Raw genomic sequence first — 25,245 nt, 5'->3', positions numbered from 1 at the left:
CGGGCGAGCGACGGATGGAAGGAACGGACACGGACGGAAGCGGAGGCACTGTTCCTCCGAGCCCCGTGGCCCGAGCTGCGGCTGGCGGCCACGTCGCGGGCGCGGTACACAAAGGACGGCACCGAATCCTGTTGACTTCCCACACCAGACGGCCCCCGTCGCCCTCGCGCCCTTTATAAGCCTTCCACCCCACCCCCACCCCTACTCGTGTCCTCTTCCTTTCTAGCTCGATCGAGAGCAGCTCAGTTTCACACCCCTGTAGCTGGTAAAGTCGTGTAGCAGCGAGACAAACCAGGCCTTTTTTCGCTCGCCCTTCCACACGGGCTCCGTCGTCGTCGTCGTCGTCGTCGTCCCAAGCCTGCCTGCAGCTAGCTTCTACCTGAGGGTTCGTTGTAGTTCTTGGAGCAAGCAGACCGGTCGATCCAGGCTATCGATGGGGCGCGCGCCGTGCTGCGAGAAGAGCGGGCTGACGAAGGGGCCGTGGACGCCCGAGGAGGACGAGAAGCTCATCGCCTACATCAAGAAGCACGGCCAGGGCAACTGGCGCAACCTCCCCAAGAATGCCGGTGAGCGCCCTGACCGTGATCCCGACGGAACTCGATCACAGCTCATCATACGCATAGATATATCCCATGCATATCCTCTCCTCACCCCAGATCGATCCATCGATCCTTCTCATGGCACGCAGGGCTGGCACGGTGCGGGAAGAGCTGCCGGCTGCGGTGGACTAACTACCTGAGGCCGGACATCAAGCGCGGCCGCTTCTCCTTCGAGGAGGAGGAGACCATCATCCAGCTCCACAGCATCCTCGGCAACAAGTAAGCACACACTGTTTCTTTTCTCCTCGCACCGAGAGCTAGTAGCTAGCTGGCCTAGCTACCCTGGCTTGGCTTGTGTGTAGCTTCGCTGTTTCTGCTCTACTAGTAGGAGTAGGAGTAGTAGCTACCTAGGCGCAGTACGGTTTCTGATGCGTGATTGGCTACACTGATGGTGGTTAGGTGGTCAGCGATCGCGGCGCGGCTGCCCGGGCGGACGGACAACGAGATCAAGAACTACTGGAACACGCACATCCGCAAGCGCCTGCTGCGCATGGGCATCGACCCCGTCACCCACGCGCCGCGCCTCGACCTCCTCGACCTCTCCGCGCTCCTCAAGCCCGCCGCCGCCGCCTACTACCCCACGCAGGCCGACCTCGACACGCTCCGCGCCTTGGAGCCGCTCGCCAACTACCCGGACCTCCTCCGCCTCGCCTCCACCCTGCTCTCCTCCGGCCCGGCCGCGCCCGCGATCGGCGACCACCAGAACCACCTCCTGCCGTGGATTCTGCAGGCGCAGATGGCGCAGCAGGCGGCCGTTGCCATGGCGCAACAGGTGGCGCCGCCGCCGCCGCAGGCCGAACACTTCATGCAGCAGCAGGGCGGAGCCGCGTGCCAAATAATGCCGGACCTGGTCCACGCGAACTCGAACCCGACGGTGCAGCAGCAGCTCGCGGCCGCGCAACACCAGCCCCAGGACATGGCCGCGGCGGCTTGCCACAGCATGCAGCCGCCTTCGGGCTACGAGGTCGACAGCCTGGACGTCCCGGCGCTGATGCAGATGGTGCAGCCGCCCGACGCGTCGAACCTGCAGCAGTGGAGCAGCACGGTGACAAGCAGAAGCAGCAACAACAACGTCGGCTCCGGCGTGTCCAAACCGTCGTCCAGCCCGGTGGCGCGGTTGAATCACTCCACCACCTCCACCGCCACGACGTACGGCGGCGCGGGCGCGAGCGCGAGCACGAGCAACGACGCCGCCGCCGCCGCGCTGTTCAACATGCAGCTGTCTGAGCTCCTTGACGTGAGCGACTACATGTAACAACGACCAAAAAAATTCACGGGAGCACGGGCCCGAGATCCGTGGAAACTAGGTCCAACACTTCATCAGATCACGTACCGCAAGGGGCAAACGAAAATCTATCTCAGGACGGACGGACGGAGACGGACGCATTTTTGTACAGGATTGTTGTTGCGCCTCCTTTATCCCAGTTGTTCGTTCATGATCGATCAGTGATTAATTACTGTTAGAAGCTTCCCATGAATTTCTACTACTGTAATTTTCGTGTTTTCAATTAGCTAGGCGCCTAGGCTAGACGTGTGGTGCGTGTCAGTGTGGGGAACCACGGCGAAGGTGTCCTGGCATGATTGGTTGAGACGGCTGCTGTCACTCTCGCTCGCATCACAGCTTTGTCTCCAGCGAAGAAAATCAGGGTTGCTATTCTTAGAATGCTACTGCCTTACTCACCCATGCTTCGTCTCCTTCTGATTTCCCCTTATGTGATTGGGGACTGTATGGCGGGAATATATAATAACAATAAGGACACCACCGGTAACTGTCATGGTCACATACAGCTGATGGACGCATGATGCATGATATAGACAATGATTCTTTTAAATGGTTGAGAAAAAAACAGTTCACTAGCTAACACTGGTGTGATGTGCATCGCAGCTTAATGATTGCTGCTGCCTGCCTGCTCCCTCTCTGATGAGCGGCATACAATTGCTTGATCAATTTGTTGATGAGATATATATATCATATACTACTAGTTTGTATGTTGTTTGTGGACTGCTGTTGGGCTTTCAAACTCAAATAAATCTCTGTTGATGGCTATTACTTTTTAAGTTAGTAGACAACAAGTCTAATAACACACACATATATATAGAGTAAGGCTATTCTGCAGCTGGCCATAGAATAACTTATTCTATAGCCACCTTGATTTACGATAATATTTGTACCAATTTACGATAACATAAATATGCATTTACGATACTCGTGTTACTACAACTCACGGTGATATTTACGATAATGTTATAGTAAATCACTTAGTAAGGAGTTACTGTAATCTCGTAAATTAGTATGGTAATTATCGTAACTCAAAGTGACCACATAATAAGTTAGTCTATGGTCAGCTGCAAAACAGCAGTTCTATGCATGGTAATTATCGTAGAGTATTGCAACTTGATTGATATTGCTTGCTTGGTCTATGCATGGTCACCAGAGGTAACGGATGACCCATGCATTGACAGTTTGACACGACTTACAAGCTTGCATGTGCCTTATGCTCATACAGTACTCCGTACGTACTAATATATAAGGCCAATCTGCTGACACCAAGTGTGCATCGACAGTGCCACAGTGCAACTGACCTTTGATCGATGCATCCATCGTCTCATGGACGGTATCGACACAGGAGCAGGTCAACGTCTGCATGCATGCACGTAATCGTGCACGTATAAACAAACTTATTAGCAGCGAATAAGTATTTTGCTCTTTAATTTGATCAAATGTACACGAAGAATGCAGCCGTGCGCCATGACCTCATCGATCTCTAACTCAAAAGTGTGGATATGTATGTATGTGGGCTTTGAGACTGACTTTCTGCTAGAAGAAATATATCATACTAACGCATGTTCAGAGTCATCACAGCCGTGCTTTGGCGCGTCTATAATAAGGGCTTATTACAGACACATGTTGACCCCGCCTGACTAGCGACCCCGGTTGGCGACTTACTTTAGACGCTTGTTGGAAACGCGCGTCTGTAAACTCATATCCCAGACGCGCGTTCGTCTAGCGTCTGTAGGAATTACCGGTAGATATGACTGTTTTTTACATAGTGCAAGTCCTACATGTCAGCCTTACATTCAATGGCAGATGCTACTATGCTAGGGCCTAGGGGTAAAAAAAAACTGCTTGTGTTATTACAGCTTCTGGCTATAAAAGCCACAATCCACAATCCAAATTAAGATGAAATAGCGGGACCTAATATGAGTTTTTCAAAAACAATATGATGATTATATGGTAAATTGAGTCGTCAATCGTCATACTTTTTTTACGAGCTAATAATTTGGCAGATGTTAGTATACACGTGTTACTGGTTAGTTGATGATGATTGATCTCATGATGACCTGACTTCTCATTGTCACGTGTTTCGTAAATTAGAATATTGTAGGTCAATTTGCATTGTTGGTACGGCAAAAGGTGTAGCAAGAAGACAAAGTGCGATAAAAGTGGTAATTGATGTAGCGGTGAGGTAGGTGGCTAGCTAGCTTTTGTTACATGCGAGGAAATAATAAAAAATGTAAAATGAGAGAAGTAAAAAGAGAACTGACCTTAGTTACCTTGAGTGTATTACGCATAAGCTGTGTGTGAGCGCAAGAGAGTGGAAAATTAACATGTGCATGGCATTACTCCTACCCGTCGTTGGACCAAAGCGTACATGCGTACGCAGTTTATATACATATATACTTGTCGACCGCTCGACGGGGACCGTCACGTCACTCACGTGTAGAAAAGGATCGAGCAGCAGGGCGGCCCGGGGCACGTACGGACGCACGGTGCACCCCGCGAGCGACACGCGCACGGTCGAGCAGAACAAATCAGTGTTCCTCTATGAGATAGTACATAGTACTGTCTGTATCTGTCGATTATCATTTGTCGAACCAAAAACTAGCTATGGACGCGGCCGTTTCGGCGCCAGCGATGTCCGTGTGCGCGCGCATCGGTGCACACAGGGGTCGTCGCCGTCGCCGTCGCCGTCGCCGTCGCGGTCTGTACTGGACGTACCAGGGGCCCGCGCTCGCGAGCGTCGCGGTCGTGATCGATCGCGAGATATGCTCCATACATCTCCCCGCGCGCGCGCGGCTCCGTGTTCTCGGTGGTGGCTTTGGCTGGCGGATTTCGTCGCGTGGCGGGCTCGCGGCCGCCGCCCGGCGCGCCTCGGCGGGGACGCGTGGGCTGCCACCTCCGCGCGCGTCGCTGTCGCCTCGCCCCGGCCCCAATCATATACCCGGTGGACTTCACCCCCGCTGTTCGACACGGATGGACGACGTACTACGGGCGCCGGGACGCCTCATCACGCACCATCTCAACGATCGCTTGGTTCTTCGCCGCCCGCGGCGTCGCAGTTCGATCTGTGGGCGTTACTTCGCCAGGCAAATGTACTGGCGTACTGGGTGCTAAGCTAGTTACAGGCGTTCGAATCGTCCAGGTGGCAGTGGTACTAGAATACTAGATATACGGAATCACTACGTACTACTGCTCTTCTTCACCTTCCCCACCGGCTGATGGCGACGGCGGCGATCACGATCGGCCGGGCAAGGTGTGCGACGTTCATCCAATCGTGTAAAAGTATGTGACACACCTTTTTTTGGCATGGAAACCAAGGCGGTACATATATCATATATGCGACACGTACTCGCTGAGGCCGATCGGTCTTGATAGCGTAAGTACAGTGATCGAAGAGAGATACTACTCTGTCTATGATTTATAGGACGGCCACTACTCTGTCTATGATATATGGGACGGCCGGCCGTAGACATAAGACATGCATGCAAGAACACGGCAAAATCGCATTTATACCCATGCACCCTACCGATACATGCATCACGCTACTGTAAGCATGACGGCACGAGCACGGCGCCGCGCTGCGCCACGTACGCTGCTCCACGCTGTGTGTGTACGTATCCAGACAGTGTTTTTGAGTTTGACTGCATACGGCACGCGCAGGCGCAGGCAGAGCGCTATCCAGCGAGCGAGGTGGCGCGGTCCCTGTCCCGATCCGCGACACGTTCGAGACCCGCCGGCGACCCTCAGCCTGCTGTCAGGGCTAGCACCAGCTGCCGCGCTGCGCGGTTTGACCTGCCGCCAGCGGGCCGGCGGGAGCAGAGGATAGACTGCGGAGAGCAGGGGCAGCAGCTAGCTAGCACTCGGGTTCGACGATGATGGCGGGCATGCACGTACATACTCCACGCGTGGGCGTCGCTCTCCGTCGACGGAAATACCACGGTTCCGTCGGGTCTCGGTGGAACTCCGGGTTTGTGCGACCGAGTAATGTAGCATGCCGCCCTAGCCCCCAGGCGGTGGCGTTTTTGACCTGTGATCCATCCGCGCGACGCCCGTTTCCAACTTTCCATGGCTCCGCCGACCAAGAAAACGGCCGCAGGATGCGTGTGACTCGTCCGGTCGTCGTCCCCCGTCTCACCCGGAGCAAAGCAACGGCTCCCGGGCACCCGAATCCCGAGCCGAGAGCCGGGACCAGGGCGGCGGGGCCACACCCCCCAAAAGTTCTGTTTTGTCTGGCAATCGATCGCGGCATCGCGTTCAAATATCCTTGCAGTCGCTTTTGTAACCGACCTAGTAGTCGACATGCACGTAGGAGGAGGCTGCTTGAAGCGGTGGAATCATTGACCGACGACGCGGCCACGTCTACACATAGTAGGATGATGCTTCACTAATTAACAACTTTGGTATAAGGAAACATATGAGTCTGTATAGAGGTCATCCTATAAAAGGAGTATATAGCTGTTCCCTCGAACGAAGCCTGTAGGTTCACAGTAATATATGGTCCAGTGTGTGTCATGTTGAAATAAAAGGGAACGCAGATCATTTAGGCCTCGTTTAGATTGCAAAAAAAAGTGAACCCGATGAATAGTATAACTTTCGTCTTATTTGGCAAATATTGTCCAATCGTGGACCAACTAGGCTCAAAAGATTCATCTCGTGATTTCCAACTAAACTGTGTAATTAGTTATTTTTTTACATACATTTAATACTCTATGCAAGCGGCTAAAAATTGATGTGATAGAGAGAGAGTGAAAAAACTTGGAATTTGGATGCCATCTAAACAAGGCCTTAATTCTGAAATTATTCTATCCATGGCGGCCGAAAAGACAGCTGCTAGCCATACATGTCCATGGCGATAATAATACCGTGGCACGTGCGCACGCGAAGAATTGAACGTTAGTGTAGCACAGAAAACACCTTTTCGGACACATCTGAAGATTGATGATGATAACGACGAGAAACAAAGTACTCACGATGTAGCAATCGCGCCAAACTTTGCGCTATGGAGTGTGGACCACGCTGCCAAACCTACGTACGTGGCCACTATATATGCCACTACATACACGCAGCGCGTTTATTCTCGTCTCATCTGCATCCCTGCACGAGGAGGTGTGTCCATGGCTACGCCTTTTGTCAGATGTTCTCTCTTGGTATTCTTGGAGCGAGCTAGTTTTCTACTGCACGAAGAGAGTGGGAAAAGGCGGTGATACGACGGCTTGCCTTTAAAAAAAATGAACGAATGGTGGTGTGGTTTTGTAGCTCATGGTGCAGTGCGAACAGGTTTCCTTTCCGTCATGCCTTTTGATTTTGACCCGTCTTTTCTTGCCGCTCCAAAAAAAGAGAAATGGATTGTCACATATAGTAGTAGAGTGTAGAGACATTTTTAGATAAAAGTAGAGTGTAGAGACTAAATAACATACTATTAAAAGAATGCATGAGTAGGACGACTAGCAGTTTATTGTATTCCATATTCCTAATCTCCTATCAATGGCTATATCTCTGGATACAGAGAGGTTGGGTACGGTGTTCATTTTCCATTACTGAAAATAATAGTAATGTAATCATAGCACTACTATGTGTGGTTACAGTTACATGATTGAGGAACGAAGAAGATTAGTCAGCAAATGTTCCTTTTGATTTTAATCTGTTTTATTAACAGTGTGGATAACTGAAAAACTCTGTTAACAGACCATCGTCCAAAGCTAGTTCAAGGAAGCCAGCACGCACTGGAACCCTCCAATTGAACAACACAGTTACTCAAACATTCCAAACACCAGGAGGGAAAAAGAAAATTGCTGTTTCACACGTGGGGCTCTATGGTTTTGTGGCTGTATAAGAAGCCGGGCCGGGTAGGCACTACTCAAATTTTCAACCAAAACGAAAGTCAACTTTTCACTCATAATTCGGAAGTTTGCAGTACGAATTTCACACTTGCAACCCGAAATAGTATGGACCTGTTTAGCACAGCTCACAACAGTTTCATGAGCTTTTTTTTTTTACAAACACTTATTTTCAAAATGGCTTCATGGGTGAAGCTATTTTTCTCCTCCTCTCACAAAGATATGAGTCGAGAGGAAACTGAAAAAATAGCTTATCCCAACATCATCTCCCATATTATAATCATTCTATTCATTGTTCCACCATGTAAAATTGTTTTGCCAAACACTTATTCCAAAACAACTCAGCTTAAAAAAAAGTTGCTCATAAAGCTATTTTGCAAAAAAAAAAACAGTTTATATGATGAAGCTAAGCTGTACCAAATAAGGCCTATAATTCGGACTTCCAGCTCAGAGCTTTCACACTATTGCATCTCATTTTCATCTTAAAGTAGTATGTAGAAAAAGTCTACTCGGTTCAATTTTAAATACCTTTTCATCTCACCATGCCACCATGGTCAGCGTATATATGTCTGCTAGTGCTTGTCCTACCGGTGCTCTCATTACTCCATCCGTTCAGAAATTGCAATTATAGATTTAAGACAAATGATTCTTTTAAATTTAACTAAATTTATAGAAAATAGTATTAATAATTATGTCTATAAATAGGTACACTATAAGAATATATTTTATAATTAATCTAATAATATTTATTTGGTATTATAAATATTATTATTATTTTTTATAGATTTAGTTAAATTGAGTCTGACTTCCTGACAGGTGAGAATTACATTCCTTTTTAGGATAAGAGGGAGTATGGGTCTACCTAGACATGTCTGGTTTTTTTTTATATATAAGTATGTTTGTAACTCAGAAAAAGTTAAGGGCTATACCTAAATGGAGAAGCTGCTAGCCCATGACATGATACGACGTCCAACCCGACCACATTCACTAAGTAGAGAACGTGGGCTGCATGTTTCCCCAATGGAGAGCCCAAAAATGAGAGTTCCTCGGCCTCGTTTCTCTTGGGTTGGCCTTTTTCTATTATCAACTCTAACAAAACAAAGAGAATATCTAAGGTCAGAATTGGTTTAAGGACTAGGGGAGCCTCCCTCACATCTAGCAGCCAGGCTAAGCAGGGCCAAGCTAAACACATGCAGCACCATATTGTTTTGTTGACTGAATCAGAGCATACTAGATGAATCATGCACTTGTTTGGTCAGTTGCATTAGAACCGATAATTGAGAGAAACAAGTGCAGATGTTTGGTTTGCCAATTGCCCAATTAAAAATCAGTAAAATATGTAGATGACAGAAATACCACAAGGAATTAAAATTGTACTAATCATTGCATGGTAGGAACCACAACAACACAAAGAAGCTCATATGCGCATGTAAAAAAAAATAGGCAGCATCAGCCACATGAAGGACCACGTTAATATCCAAGGTTGTTAAACACTTATGGATTTTGAATTTCAAAACTTGTCAAAAATAATGTACTCTAAATGATTTTAAAATAAAAAACTACAAAGTTGTAAATTTCATTGGGTTCTACAATTCTAATATAAAATTAATCTTCATTTGACTTCGTATGCAAAATTTATAACTTTTTAATAACTATTAAGGGTTTTGAATTATGGATTCTTTAGTGCTTCAACATGAATTAAAGATCATAACAGTCAAATAGTTGTATTTTGCCTCCCCTAAGTTTTTTCAATGTTACAATTATATACTCTTTCAGTTCCAAATTCTAAGATATTTAGTATATGTATGTATAGCAAAAACTAGATATATCTAAAAAAAACCAAAACATCTTAATATTTTTTAAGTAAAATATCTTAATCTTGTCATTTACTCATTTTGAAGAAGAGAATATTTCTTAATTGACGTCATCACGTAGGTAAGTCCCAGTTCTTAAAAAAAAGGCACATGGCAATTCCAACTTCGCCGCACCAGTAAGTCGGCGTGCCGAGGAGACCGAGCCGTAGCTCGGTTGGTGAGCGCTCTGGGTGCGGAGGCCACAGGTCGCGTGTTCGAGCCCAGCTCGGAATGTGATTTTCCACCGGGGTTTTCCCCTAAAATAAATATCAGCAGCCTCTCTAAAGCCACAATGGGATTGTGACGTGCCCGTCGTCTACAAAGCTATAGATGGTTTCGGTGATCTTAAGAAGAACGCGGTTATCTGTGTGTATAGTTGTAGGTATAGTAGTGCACAAGTGGTGTGTGTGGTGGTGTGCGTGTATAGCGTGGGTGTGTGTATATGTGGTTCTACAGCTGTACTCGGACGAGAGGTTAAAAAAAAAGTCGGCGTGCCGAGACCGGGTCGTGTCGGCGCGGAGTCCCTTTCCGACGACCCAGAGTCGCGTCGCGCGCGCGCGCCCGAGATGGTTCCGGCCTCCGGGCAATCGGGAATAAACCCTCGTGGATGCGGGATGCCCTCTCCTCCAAGAAAGAAATTCGAAAGAAAAAAACGAAAAGAAAACTCCCGAGCAAAAAAAAGCACACGCGATTTCGCAAAAAAGGGGAAACAGGGGATCTCCGCCTCGGCTGCCGACCCGGGGGAAGAGAGGAGCGTGCGACGGCACGCAGACGCATCTCGTCTCCCGCCGCCTCTACCTGTCTTCGCCATCGCCACCACCCCAAGGCTCGGTACGATTCGGCTGCGTGCCCGCGCGTCGGCACTGCACCGCGGCGCGCAGGCGGACCGTGCTGGGGTTTTGGTGGGGAGTAGGGGAGGGGCGTCCTATGCTCTGCGGCGGCTTGATCCTGTGAAGGCGGCGGCGGCAGCAGGCTTTCCCGATGCAACGGCTACTGGGGGTCGGCGAGAGGTGCCGCTCGATTTCTCCTTGTTCTTCCTTGCGTGCCCTAGTTCTCCTGCCCTGTCTCGGTTGCCGGAGGGGGAAAGGTGAATCGCCTGCGGTTTCGGATTTTGTTAGGAACGGCTGCGTATTCACTTAATTTTGATTACCATGTATCCCATGTCTGGCGTGCAGCCTTCTTGACTCGTTATATTGCTCTGGCAACCTGAACTTTAGTAGCTGTATTGCTACATTTTCATGTGAGCATATACTAGTAGAGTTGGGTTCGCGTGCAGCCCACTTTACCTAATTCTTTGACCATGTCACTTATTTTGAGATTGTTGTGATCAATTGGTTCTTCTAATTTAGTTTTAGCTAGTCAATCCGTGCATGTATTGTGTAGATAGAGCTTTCTGTTGGTCAGGATAATCAGTTTGGGATTAGATGAGTACATTTTTTAAATGTACAAGAAAACATTCATATGCATGTCAATAAACGGCAAGTATTCTGGGTGTGGTAGCAGTATGGTCAGGCCAACAATAATCATGTTCTAGTCACATTCGTCGTTGTTCACATATTTTTTGTACATAGTTTCACCTTGTAAAATTAGCTATATAGCAAACGCCAGTGAAAGCTTGAAGACTTGCGAATTGTTGACATTTTCTGTGCCCATGTTTGAGCAGGCTATTGGCAATTGGAACAAATAAGCGGGCAGCCACTTATTCCCATCCGAGCCACAAAAGTGGGTACTACACAGCAGTGAGGGACAATGGCTTGTCAACAAGGCGTAAGATTCCAGCCATCTTCTCAAGAATGTTCTCACATTACAAAGTCGTTATCAGAAAGAACAGAGCTGAGGATCACAAGTATAGAACCAGGATGTCAAGAGGCTACCACACACTCTCTGTGCCAGTGGCAAATTCATCTGCAACCCAGCAAGCGCAATTGGCATGGAAGCAGCTCGGTCATAAGTATGCATATAGAGGTCCACGGTTCCCACTACTGAGCCGAGCAGCTTGTGCTGTAAGTCTGTCCTTTACGAGGTTCCATATCATCCCTGGGGTCATGGGTCTAGCTTTTGGCAAGATGGCACTTGCACCTCCTGTCCTGGCAGACTCACGACCCTTCAAGCCAAGAATGGATGGCATCATCACAAAGGCACAAGATACTCGCCAGTTTCTGTCATCTCTTGTTTGGTTAATCTGGGAGGGCATCACTTTGCTTGTTAGAGCTGTGCATTTGGCATTCCTATTCTTCCCTGCAACTGCATTAGCTCCATTTGCTGACAAGTTTAGTGTTGCATTCAGAAGAAGGTGGCTTCGTCTTATGCGCCGGACCCTTGAAAAGGCTGGGCCAGCGTTCATTAAGTGGGGCCAGTGGGCTGCAACACGCCCTGATCTTTTTCCAAGTGATCTCTGTGTTGAGCTTGCAAAGCTTCACAGTGCGGCTCCAGCACATGGCTTTGCTTACAGCAAGGCTGCCATTGAGAAGGCATTTGGTCGTGAGCTTTCTGAAATATTTGAGTCCTTTGAGGAGAACCCTGTAGCTTCTGGAAGCATTGCACAAATACATCGGGCCACGCTAAAACATCAACATCCTGGAAAGCATGTTGCTGTTAAGGTGAGGCATCCTAATGTTGGAGAATCAATCAAGAGAGACTTTCTACTCATCAATCTTGTCGCAAAGGCTTCTAATATTATCCCTGGATTAAGCTGGCTGAGGCTGGATGAGAGTGTTCGCCAGTTCGCAGTATTCATGATGTCTCAAGTTGACCTTTCTAGGGAAGCTGCTCATTTGAGTCGTTTTATCTACAACTTCCGCAGATGGAGACATGTGTCTTTCCCAAAGCCCTTATATCCATTTGTGCATCCATCTGTCCTAGTTGAGACCTTTGAGAATGGAGAAAGTGTTTCTCGTTTTATGGATGAAATCGAAGGGAATGCTCGAATGAAGAAAGACCTTGCACACATTGGGACATATGCTTTCCTGAAGATGCTTCTGGTATGTGTGCATTTAAAAAAAAAATCTATCATTCCTTCTCTTTTCCCTTAGTGGTAGTGTTTGTGTCAGGTCAAGTGTGCTTCATATTGTGCACAATTTATTGATAAAGCATTCTCCCTACTTCTGTAGGAGGACAATTTTATTCATGCGGATATGCACCCTGGGAACATTCTTGTTCCGTTTAAATGAGAGCAAGCTTGGCAAGGAGACAATTTTTCAGAGCTAAGCCCCATATTGTGTTTCTTGACGTGGGCATGACTGCTGAGCTCACACGATCTGACAGGGATAACTTACAACAGTTCTTCAAGGCAGTGGCTACTAGAGATGGTCGTACTGCTGCTAAGTGTACCCTTCAGTTATCAAAGAATCAGAGCTGTCCAAATCCAGTCGCCTTCACCGAGGTAAAGTATGAAACTATGTTTTAGGAAAAATGTCTGTAAACATTTAGGACTCATTTAAATCCAATGTCTTTTTACATATGGGATATTGCTGTTTGATGATAATGATGTTGACGATTGAATGGAACTAGCTTCTTTTTGCATATGCTACACATGTACTTTATTTATTGTTGTGCCTTTTGACTCATATCTATCTTAAAATGTGGTGTCTCTCTTGATGCATATGGATGCAGACTCTATTCTGTTAGACCCAGGGCAGTTCATCATGTTTTTTAATAATTATACCATGATAGTATAGACAATAAAAATAGTCTCTAAAAGTTGAACTTGTGGCTTTGGTTACACAAATGTGACTGATCACTAGAGTGACCGTTCTTCTAAGTATGCTGACACGTGGATCTCCGGCGCTAGCTTTGTATGGTGCATCATGTATTGCCCATCTTAATGTTCCTTTTCTGTCTGTTGGTTGTTTATTTTGATCCAGAGTTTGACCAGTGCACTTTATTTGCTGACAGTTTCTGCTGTTATGCTGTACTATTGATGTGTAGTACTAATTGTAGTGTGCAAATGTTTTTCATTGAATGACAATTTTAATTTCATTTTTTATAGGAGCTGGACATGACGTTTACATTTTGGGGGACGCCTGAAGGGGATGTTTTTCATCCTGTTGAATGCATGCATGAATTGCTTGATACAGTTCGCCGCCACAAAGTCAACATTGATGGCAACATCTGTACTGTAATGGTTACCATTTTGGTCCTTGAGGTAAACATCTTTGGTAAAAGAATTGATATGTGAAATATTTAATCTTAACTATTATGCTGTGGCACTGTGCAGAAGGGATTCAATAATATTTACTGAAAAAAGGCTATAGACATGTATTATATGCAGATTCAGGTTCCAGTTTGTGAAAAAATGTACAACAATATAGCATGAACAAACTGACAGCTTAGCAACTCGTTGACAGCCATTAATTTTCTGAATAGCATTTAATTTTATTATATATTATATTGAACTTCATTTTCAAATAAGGAAAACAGTAGGGGGGAAAACTTATGTATACTTCATTTGATCCAAACTTTATGATTCTATATGAGGGAGTATGCTTGCTAGACATTTTGATGTGTGTTGTAGTTTGAATGTAGGCTTGTCTAGTACCACCCAAGCTAGCATATAAAGCCATAAACGTATGCAATGTCTTGGTGTTCGATTGTTCTGCACAGGGAAGCCTTGTTTGGTGAAATTGTGTTTGGTTGCTTACATGTGTTGCATGTAGTCACCTCCATGCTCTAGTAGAGGTCTCATGTTTCTAATGGAGGTAGGGCAGCTGGGGAAGTGAGCCATCAGCTTGAGCAAATCCGCATTGCCTAATACGACTAATGTTGCATTGGGCCTACTTTGAGCAAATGTGCAAGCCTAGCTTAAGAGCTTTTGCGGGCAACCAAGCATGGACAAACTGCATTGCACAAGCTTGGATACAGGCTAATGCAGTCAACCAAACAAGCCTATAGTATCAGCTACCAATACCTTGGTTTTATATGCTACTCCTTGCATACTAATTTGTTAGCCCTTGCCCATGATTAACTTTACCTTCAATTTACTTATAGATGGGCATACACAATATGCTTACATGATAATGTTTCCTGTAGGCTCTTGTCTAGAGTTTTTTATGCTACCTACTAATTGGATGGCCCATGCCCATTATTAATTTTACCTCAATTTGATCATAGATGGATACACAGTATTCTTACATGCTAATGTTTCTGCAGGGGTGGCAACGCAAGCTGGACCCAGGCTTTGATATCATGCACATGTTGAAGACTTTACTGCTAGAGAAGGATGTAAAGCAACCAATTGATTTTTTCTCATAAACAAATGATGTCAGGTAATGTTGATTCTTGTAAATGAGCTTTTTTTTTGTTCGATTTTTTTCACCCAAGAAATTTATAGAGCAATTACTACTGCACCCAAGGAATAGTACCAGCATGAAAATAATGTCATGGCCTTTCTTCTAGAAAAATCTGTTGCTGCAGGGAATAACATTGCAGCTGATTACGGCAATTTTGTTTTGATTTGTGATTCCTATGCATAAAACTTGTCTCACATGATTATACATTTCAAAGTTCCTCTGGAACAAACCTTCTAAAGTTGGGTTATTATTCTGATTGTGAGAGATGACAAATCCCATAAGAGGATGCCATCTTGTTAGCTTTGTTGCTCGTTGAGGTTGGTTGTCAGAAGCTGGTCTCTTCACCTTATGTAGTTTGGCTGTGGCACAACATAACAAGAAGTCTGGGATACTTTGTGGGTTACTTCTAAGATCTGTTACATCCCAACAACCTGTATGATATGCATTCTGCACCGTCTTTGGATACCCACTTGTACTTGGTGCCATCGAGCTAGTAGTTTCTTTCTTATGTTCTTTGCTAGTCTGGTCATGATAAGTAGCAAATTGGTACATTCGGATTCCGCAAACTCAAAATTCTGACCCATGTTGCTTCTCTCTTCAACAGATCGTTCTTATGTATAGAAGCAGTGGAAGATGATGCCCTACCAATCAGAAGGCGAAACATCTAATCTAACTCGAAGCAACCTGGCATTAGTCGAGCAAATATACTATGCACTATGTTCTATCTCTCCTTTCTGATAGTAGAAGTAACAGAAACTGTCTGCACTAGGTTTCATTTTTGACAACCTTCAGTATGAAAATTTGGCCCACCACCCAGGCAGGTCCAGCCATGGGGGTTCATTAAAATTCTTGGAAAGTTCCTGTCCACAAACTCCGTGGAAGAGCAAACAATTGTAGAACAGAGTAGTCATTGAGGCCGAGTTGAACTACATTGCATATAGCACACATAAGTTTGGTTCCAGACTTATGATTCGGACCGGCAACCATGCCATCTGATGTAAATTTTGGACCCAAAGAAGAAATGGCTAGCCTGAAGTTTTGGTTGTCCGTTTTGAGCGTCTCGTGCGGATGAGCCGTTATTATTCCTTGTGCTCGCTGCCTTTTGTTGCTTCCCGTGTATCCTATGCGCTGTGCTCAATCAATGTTCAATGGTTGGATCGGAGGACGGTACCATGCCATGGCACCTCGGCTTTTGCTTAGGGTGCCCTGCCTCTGGCTGGCGGTCTGGCCTGGGCTTTCAGCATGCCTTGACCTTCCGGACTGGGAATCTTGCAAAGCCAGCATGGCATGTCGAACAGCGTGTACGTTTCGGGTTTCATGTCGAGTCGGTTTCACCAATTACCGCGCTATACAGCCTCGTGCCGTCGTGCGGCGTGGCTGGCGTTCGCGTACGTGAACCATCGAGGTTTTCGGTGGAGTTAAGCCGGCGCCGGCCGATACGAAAGCCGGGATATGCACGTAGTCGGTAGTACTAGGATCCACCACGTTGGACAGGAGCACGTTTGGTAATAGCTCATGCTCTCGCAGTCGCACCGTCCTGGAGTCCCGGTTGCCGTCGGCAAGGAAAGCTGGACCTGCCATCCGGACGTGTGGGCCGGCCTCAACTAGCTCGGTCGACCCTGGCATCAAGCAATGCTTGACGGACGGTCACTGCTGAGTGCTGACAGCGCAGCATTCGAATTGCAGGTACACTAGTCTGGCGTTCATGGTGCACCGTACCAGTTCAGGACCAAAGATGGCTGCAGCGAGAAATTTTTAGGTAGTACAAATCATGCATAGGTACGTCCATGGCTCCACGCTAGGGTCACGTGCTGTGTTGTGTCCCCTCTTCGATCCTTGGCGGCGTTCGGTCAAGACAGGATTGTGGGGTTTCGCCGTTCCTCACGAGTCACGAGCAAACAAACAGGTCTCTGAGTACTCTGACGATTCAGACGTAGGCCTACACGGGGTGTTGTAGGCACGAACTATAGTACTATACGTAGGTGACTGGTCTGCGTATCTCTGCAGTATACACATGCGTATCCAAACCCGTATGCAAACGAGACTTTTATCCATGTGTCATTATAAAAGATAGTCACCGCCTATCTATCACTAAAAATTTCAAACATACCTATGTACATGACATTTTACTTTTTTTTTACCTCACAGGTTATTCTGTCCATTTTTATATGTAACAGTGTCAAATAAACAGATAAAATGTTATCCTACAACGCGGCCGCCACGGCCGAATCGACGACGGCCGAAAGACGCAGCACTGGGGGCATCCCCGCCCAACATGACCGGCGCCCCGGACATCGCTACCAGCGTGTGGGCGCGCTCCGGTGCGCGCGGGCACCGCGTCCACCGCGGCCGCCGGCGAGCGTGCGGGCACGAGTGTAGGCACTGGGATGGAGCTGGTCGTGCGCGCACGAGCAGTGGGAGCGTAGTGGCCCGGGATGGAGCTGGCCGTGCGCGCGGTGCGGATGGGGATGCGGTGGTGGAGGCCCACCGCGGCGTCCTCGCTGGACGACGAGAGGTTCGGCGGGCCCGCGGCGGAGAAACTGGCCGCGGGTGCTCATTGCCGGCAGCGCGAGCGCCCCGCCCCACGCCACGGACGTGCAGGCCGTTCTCGACGTCGGCCGCGCGGGCGCCACCGTGAGCACCCCACGAGTGGGAGCAGGCCACCGGCAAGGAGGAGGAAGGTGCTGCTCACCGCCAACAGCCCGGGCAAGTGCGGGCGGCCGGCCACGAAGGGCGCGGTGGAGGTGCTCCCGACGGTGATCGGACACCGAGCCGGCCGACGAGGATGGCGCGGCCGTGGCCGTGGCCGCGGCCTCGAGCGAGGAGACTACGTGCACGACGATGAGGACGCGCGCGCGGCGTCCACGGCGACAAGAGCAGAGCAGGGCAGGAGATGCTCAGCGCCCCGAGCACGACGGCGGCGACGCTCCATGCCGCGCGGTCGAAGCCGGACATTGGAGCCCCACCCCATGGCGACGTCGCTGTTGCCTAGACGGCCAGAGCGCGTCCTCATCCGCCACCTCCTCCTACGACTCCGGCGAGGAGTCCCATGCGGCAGCGGCCATGGCATCGTCCCTGCTGGAGAGGAGCTCACGGGAGCCGAGCGCACGGGGCTGCTCTTCGAGGTGTTCGCCGTGCTGGCCGACATGCAGTGCAGCATGGTGGACGCCCGCGCGTGGACGCACCGCGGCCGCCTCGCATGCGTCGCCTTCCTCCGCGGGGAGGACGCGGAGGCCGACTGCGTGGCGTGCATCCTTGCCCGCCTCAGCCACCTCCTCCGCGGCGACGGCGAGGCCCCGGGCGCCGTGGCAGCCGTGCCCGCCGCGGGCATCGCGCACGCCGACCGCTGCCTCCACCAGCTCATGGCCGCGGACCTCGACCACACGCTATTTTCTCAGGGCCCGGCGGCGTGTCGGGGCCGGGGCGCGGGGCAGGCGGCGGACGCTGGCGCTTCGGGGCCGGGCCGACACATCGCGGACGCCAGCGCATGGGGGCCACAACCGCTTGTTATCGATCATTATAAATCGCTAATATAATATGTATAAGGACATGGAAATAATCATCCATATACGCCTTGTTTAGTTGAACCCCAAAGTCATTGTTTAGTTGGACCCCAAAGTCTAAAAAGTTGCTATAGTACCTGTCATATCAAATGTTTGCGGCCCGTGCATGGAGTATTAAATGTAGACGAAAAAAAAACTAATTACACAGTTTGATGGAAAATTGCGAGACGAACGTTTTAAGCCTAATTAGTCAATGTTTGGATACTATTTACCAAATAAAAACGAAGGTGCTACAGTAGCCCCAAATTCCAAATTTCGCGAACTAAACAAGGGCATAGATTTAGAGGTTTAAACTAATAAATTCTACGATTTTTGTTGAATCCGTGTTTTCTGTAGGGTTTATTCATAAAACCGTTAAAGTGGACCTATATATCAGAATTAATCGCGCTTATCTGCGACATAAACAGCACTAGAAGGATCTAGAAGATATCAGAAGACACCACACTGTGGCGGAGGATGAGAGGCCACTAGGTGGGGTCAGCCGCCCCCCTGGCCCATCTATCAACCTCCGCCTCGTTACGTCGGTTCTCCACCGCCTCCTAGAAATCATCTACGCCATCCATTCAAATCTGTTTGATCCAAGGGCTCAGGATTGACGCTCCAGCCTATATATACCAGTCCCTGCCACCCTTCTGAGGCATCAAACCCTAATCATCCTCAGAGCTTCACCATATTCTAGGGCATAGCTAGCTAGCCTAGGTCTAGAGGGAGGCAAGCTTCACTTGGGTTTCAGATCTTGTCAAGAGCGTGGCTTGGTATAGCTTTTGTATTCCCTCTCTCTTTTGTATCTCTCATTAATTTTATATGTTTGCTATAATAGTTATGACAATGTTCTTTGTATCGTTGATGTTCCTAGTTATAATGTTCATCGTTTACTTTGATTATATACTTAGTATAGCTAGATTGTCATCATATTCAAGTATAAATTCGTATAGCGCTCGCTCTGGTGTACACGACGGGAGTGGTTGACATTGTGTAAGCGTGGTGCTTATACGTTATTTACCTGTGAATGCACCCTATATTCTAGGTCATATGGTAGATTGCGGATGTGACACTCTCGTTCAGTCCTTTGTAGTCCACTCCCCGAATATAGAACAAGTAGGATCTAGTTACGAAGAAAGACAAGCTTTGTTTTTAATCTTCCTTAGTAATATCTCTTATGTGTAGATATGAAGTTGATCTTAGCCATGACTACTAAGTGTAATTGCACTAATCAACGTATGCTTTGACTTGTAATTAAAAATAACTTAGGAATTATCCCTCTAATGTTCTACTTAGCCATGCTAATGCTATAGAAAGGAGTACTCTGAGTGATTGATGATTAGTTATTACTTACTATTCATATACTTTTATCTTTTGACTTACCCCTGTTGTGAGTAGAAGTTTGGTTATATTTTATTTCTTCATCATGTGTATAAATTATCAATATATTCCAACTACCCGTCCTTCCCTATGGTAAAATTATAAATAATGATACCTGAAATACTCCCGGGCGAAGTGCTACAATAGTATACTCCCTTCAAATTCATATTTATATTCTTTATTTAAAGTCACATAAAATATTAAAAGTATTTCTTAGTATGATTCTAGTAGTGATGCTAGGCAGTACCAACAAGTATTTCTGGTATCATCGCTAGGGATGACAACTTGGCAAAAGAGATGTTAATAAGTGTTATCAACATTAGGTGGCTACTTAAACAAGTGATAAGTTAATAAATGCGGATGTGAGAGGGAGAAGGGAGGCGGGCTCGCTGGAGTTGAGAGGGGGGCTCACTGGAGTTGGGAGGGGGCTCGCCGGAGTCGGGATGGGGGTCGCCGGAGTCGGGAGGCCGCGCATCGAGGAGAGGGCCGTGAGGTCGGAAGAAGATGCCGAGGGGGAAAATATAGAGAGCAGTTTACGCCTTGACAGAAGGGCATTTTGGACGTTTTCATTGACTGGGTCTACGTGTGAGGGCTGGCAAAACGGTAAAAATCAAACAGAAGGTGGATGAAATGGCTTAAGAGGCAAAAAAAAAAAAGTAAAATGTCATGGCACCTAGGTGCGTCCAAACTTTTTAGTGACATATAGACCTCGATCATCTTTTATAATAGCACACAAGTAAAATGCTCTATCAATTACACATGGTATCCCCATGGACGGATGTGCCACACTTTCCGAATGCTGAGAGCAAAACAGATAGCCCTATCACTGCTTACCTTGTTGTCAAATTCCGAGGAGCCCGGGCATCTCGGCCATCATTCTTGTCACCACCCTCAAGCTTTCGTCCTCACACACCCAACCCAATCCCAAGCAAAATAAACAAGCCCCTACTACCCCTTAATCCAGGCCATTGCTTAATATTCCCGTGGCGCTAGAGACAAGTGTTTGCTGCCCCTAGGCTTCGACTAAGGCCCTGTTTAGATCCCACCTAAAAACCAAAAATTTTCAAGATTTTCCGTCATATTAAATCTTACGGCATATACATAGAGCATTAAATATAGGTAAAAAGAATAACTAATTGCACAGTTTGCATATAATTGGCGAGATGAATCTTTTAAGCCTAAATAGTCCATAACTGGACAATTTTTGTCAAATACAAACGAAAGTGCTAAAGTAGTCAAAAAGCTAAACGCGCCCTAAACAAAGGAGACCGCAGCTACCTGACAAACAGACACGCATGCCATGCCCCTCCCTCTCCCTTCCATCCGTGGACTGCAGCTAGGCTTGCATTGCAGGCAGTTGCAGCCTGGCCTGCGTACACGATGGATAGGATAGGATAGGATAGAGTAGAATATCGCTTGCAGTGTGTCCCGGTAAGGATCATTTTTATATAAGTAGGGCTTTACACCTAATGTCATTTTTATACGGCGATCAAACAGAGATGGGTCCCTGACAGTTGACGTATATACTCCCATAGTCCCATATTCCGAGCTCGCTAGTGTACTCAGCAAAAGGGTCTGGGAGAGAAGCTGCAAAGTAGAAAGGGCCAGCTCAAGTCTCAGAGAGAGGCAAATCCCCACAAGGATTCGAGCTGGACCCGGTGCTGCTCATCATGCGCCTGTTATTGGTACTCCGTATCGTCGTAGGAGTCCAAGCAACGACCTGGCTGTGGGTGTCTCTGGCTGGATGTACGGTCTAATAAAAAAAATAAATTACAAAATTCGTCAGTAAACCATGAGACGAATTTATTAAGCCTAAGTAATTCGTTATTAGCATATGTGTACTGTAGCACTTTGTTGTCAAATTATAGACTAATTAGGCTTAAAAGATTCATATTGTAAATTAGTCGTAAACTATGCAATTAGTTATTTTTTTAGTCTATATTTAATACCCATACATGTATCAATGGCCCTGTTCGCTTTGCTGAAAAAACGAGCCGAAACACTATTTCGGCTGATTTATTGTGAAAGAAAAATACTTTTCTGACAAAAAAAGCTAAAAAGTACGGATTACAAGAGAAACGAACATAACCATTCGACGTGATATAATGTAAAGTTTTGGGATGAAAACTCCTATTCAAATGTCTCCGGTGCAAATGGCTTTTCATGTTTCCAAGAAAAGATGAGAAAGGCGCCTATGGTTTGGACTGTTCCTGCTCGTGGGTGTACGTGGTTCTTGGCGCCGTTGGTCCAAGTAAAACCACACGAGCAAGAACGAGGAAAAGGGCAAAATCCTCGACTCCAGCCTTCGCGCAGGCTGTTGTTTGTGCTACTCCCTCTCTCTCTCTCTCACTCTCTCTCTCTCGCGCGCGCGCATCGGTGCATTCACAATTAGCGCAGACAAGTGGACAGCTTCTGCCGTCAGAGCGACCGAGCATGGCAGGCATGCTGACAAAGGGGCCTTGTCCCTTGCTGCCTTGCATGCCTCTCTCAGCCTCAGCTCCGGCCTTTTTCCGAGGTCGATTGCCCAATGCAACGGGCAATCCCCAATCAAAGCTCCGGCGACCAGCGGGCTGCCGGAGAGAGCAAGAGCATGAAGGTTAATCCCTTGCCATTCAGATTTACATGTTTCCTGGTTGCCATTGGTTTATATTTTTTGTTCTCTTCTCTGTCATTGTCGTTACTTCCTCGTTAATCCATCGTATACACCATTAAAACATGTGGCGGTGCACGCGCTTCCAGTCCGGCGCCTGGCACGCGCGCGAGCAGTAGATAGCGGACCCGCACGCCGAGCACCGCCGGAACTCGTGCCGCCGCGTCTCCCGGCGCCTGCACCGTGGGTACGAGCACAGGCGCACGTCGGCGTCGTTGCAGTCGCCTTCTCCTCCTCCTGTCTTGGCGGCCAGCGCCCACCACTCCACCATGAACCTACTGGCAGCGTCTTCTTCTTCACCGTTTCGTCGGCGGTGCAGCGAGGATGAGACGTGCTCGCGCGCGGCGGCGTGGAGCAGGAAGTGGCGTCCAGCCCCGGCGCGTGGCGCGCGCCGTAGCCGTCCTGGAGGCAGTGGTTGAGCTCGCGGAGCGCCGGGACGTGGCCGAGCCATGCGGCGCGCGCGCACAGCGCCACCCCCGCGCGCGGGTCCTTGTCCGCCTTGTCGTCGCCGCTGCCGTTGAACTGCACCACGGCGAGCGCGTACAGCGCCGCCGCGTGCCCGCCCGCCACCGCTCGCGCCAGTAGCGCCGCTCCCGTCGCCCTGCTCCCGATGCAATAGAATCGCACCTGGCAAGGCATCATCAATAAGCCACGACTCAGTCACTCAGGAAACAAAGGAATGAATGGATTCGTTCCAAGAAGCAGGAGAGAGCAGAGGTCGTTGTTCGTTACCATGCTGAGGAAGTAGCAGGCGTGGAGGTTGCCGGCGGCCGCGCACCGCCGCAAGAACCGGTGCGCCGAATCCAACCATCTCCCTGCAGGCACGGCGACGGCGGCCGCCGATGCACGCGACAGCACGGCAGGGTGCGCCGCGAGATCCCGGAACCTCCTGCACCTGCATGCCGGCCAACACAGGAGAAGACTCAGCACAGGGACGAGCCAAAGGCGACGGCGGGGTAGAATCAACAACGGACGGAGGAACGGAGCAGAGACATGCTATGGTAGCTACTCACGGTAGCGCCGCCGCAGCGAGGTCGGCGGGGCACCCGGCGCGCGCCACGAGCCCGGCTAGCACGGCGAGCACGAGGTTGTCGGGGAGGTAGTCAAACGCGTCGACGACGACGCCACGGTGGCCGGACACGACCTTCTGCTTCACCGGTAGCGTGGCCGCCTTACTATTACCGCCGCCACAGCTCCCTTTGTTGAGGCCGCTCCTCGTTGTCGGCTTCCTCATGGCGGCTGCCCAGCACCGGTAGGGCCGGGGGTGGGACACCCTGTGCGGCGCGGAGAGAGAGAGAGGGGACCGGTAGATGTGCGTGCGACGTGGCATGACGACAACGCCACATGTTTTAACGGTGTATACGATGAAAGTAACGACAATGGCAGATAAGAAAACAAAAAATATAAACCAATGACAACTAAAGGCCTGTTTAGATCCCACCCAAAATCCAAAAATTTTCAAGATTCTCTGTCACATCAAATCTTACGGCACATGCATGGAGCATTAAATTTAGGTAAAAAGAATAACTAATTACACTGTTTGCCCGTAATTGGCGAGACGAATCTTTTAAGCCTAAATAGTCCATAATTGGACAATTTTTGTCAAATACAAACGAAAATGCTATAGTAGCCAAAAGCCAAAAAGTTTCGCATCTAAATAGGGCCTAAGAGAACATGTAAATCTGAACTGCAACGAGAAATTAATATAGCTTTGGATGGCGATGTTGGAATTTTCTCAAGGTTGAAGGTGAGCGAGCCCCCGTGACGGACCGGTTCGTGCGACGGGACGGTGCACGGAGTAGGGACAGGACAAAGCTGCTGTCCTCTCGTTCCTGGCTTCCAGCGGCGCCGCGGAGCCCAACGCCTGACGCTGTTTGGCACTGGCAGAGTGGCACCCGTTCGTTCACATGAAGGAGTGGTAAGGCCAACGGCCGGGCCCACCCGGCAAAAGGAGCGTCCTTTCCCAGCCTGTCTCGAGTCTGAACTGTGGACCTGTGACCTGGTGAGAGTGAGACCTACCACAGCTCTGGCTCACCTCAGTGGCTCCGCCCGCCGACCTGCGGCCTGCCTCCGCGTATCTTTTCCTCGTCTTTGAATCCTGTTCCTCTCCGCCTCGTTCGTTTACGGCATTACAAGGCCAGGAATCAACTCCCGAGTGAAAGCTTATATAAATTAAAGTTACCAATCCGACTAGAAATTCTTTCAGGGGCTCATTTCCGGTGAAACGAACGTGACCTAAAAAAAAAATCCTGTTCCTCTGAAACACCTCTGATGGCCGTGAAGGAATTGACCAAATGCAGTGGTTTTTTTATTATTGCCATGTTTGTTTGGACTTGTTTGACTTATAAGTCATGACTGAAAGTATTATTGGTTGGTTTAGTGTGAGAGAAAAATATTATTTATTAGTTGATAAGTCATGGCTTATAAGTCAAATACGACTCAGCCAATGGGTCGCCTTATATGAGAAAACAGCCTAGCAGGATTTGGTGCTGTGATAAAGAATTGTAAGGCTCGTCGCTCGTTGGCCGAGTGTCTGTTGCAGCTGGACTGAGCAGGGAATCACGACACGGGGGGCTACTCGCCCCAGGCGCTCAGCACTCTTCTACCTGCTGCAACCGTCCTTTTGTCCCCTAATTATCAGATAATCCTACAGTGCTTCTACCACCGTCAGGCCGTCGTGCTTTGACGCCACGATTCCCGGCTCTTGTGTCCCTCCCGGTGACTCTCAGTGACAGTGAGCATAAGAAATTGCTGTTCCGCAGTTTCAGGCAGGGATTTGATAGAATTCCTATGGGATTATAAAACGCAGTT

General features: G+C 48.4%; 1 protein-coding gene and 2 pseudogenes across 1 annotated transcript; 2 read left to right on the top strand and 1 right to left on the bottom strand.

The window, feature by feature from the left end:
• Positions 1-239: 239 nt before the first annotated feature.
• LOC136552530 (transcription factor MYB102-like) lies at positions 240-2,305 on the top strand. Its single transcript, XM_066544095.1, has 3 exons — positions 240-566; positions 689-818; positions 999-2,305. Exons 1-3 carry the CDS (start codon positions 434-436, stop codon positions 1,852-1,854), a joined length of 1,119 nt encoding a protein of 372 aa, XP_066400192.1. The 5' UTR covers positions 240-433; the 3' UTR covers positions 1,855-2,305.
• A 7,867-nt stretch (positions 2,306-10,172) lies between these two features.
• Positions 10,173-15,906, top strand: LOC136552529 (uncharacterized; annotated as a pseudogene).
• Positions 15,907-22,420: 6,514 nt separating this feature from the next.
• On the bottom strand, positions 22,421-23,699 carry LOC136552528 (F-box protein At1g67340-like; annotated as a pseudogene).
• Positions 23,700-25,245: the final 1,546 nt, after the last annotated feature.

The sequence above is a fragment of the Miscanthus floridulus genome, chromosome 4, assembly GCF_019320115.1.
Source record: "Miscanthus floridulus cultivar M001 chromosome 4, ASM1932011v1, whole genome shotgun sequence".
Classification (NCBI taxonomy): domain Eukaryota; kingdom Viridiplantae; phylum Streptophyta; class Magnoliopsida; order Poales; family Poaceae; genus Miscanthus; species Miscanthus floridulus.
The sequence above is the reverse complement of the archived record's forward strand: the minus strand, read 5'-3'. Positions and strand labels throughout refer to the sequence as shown.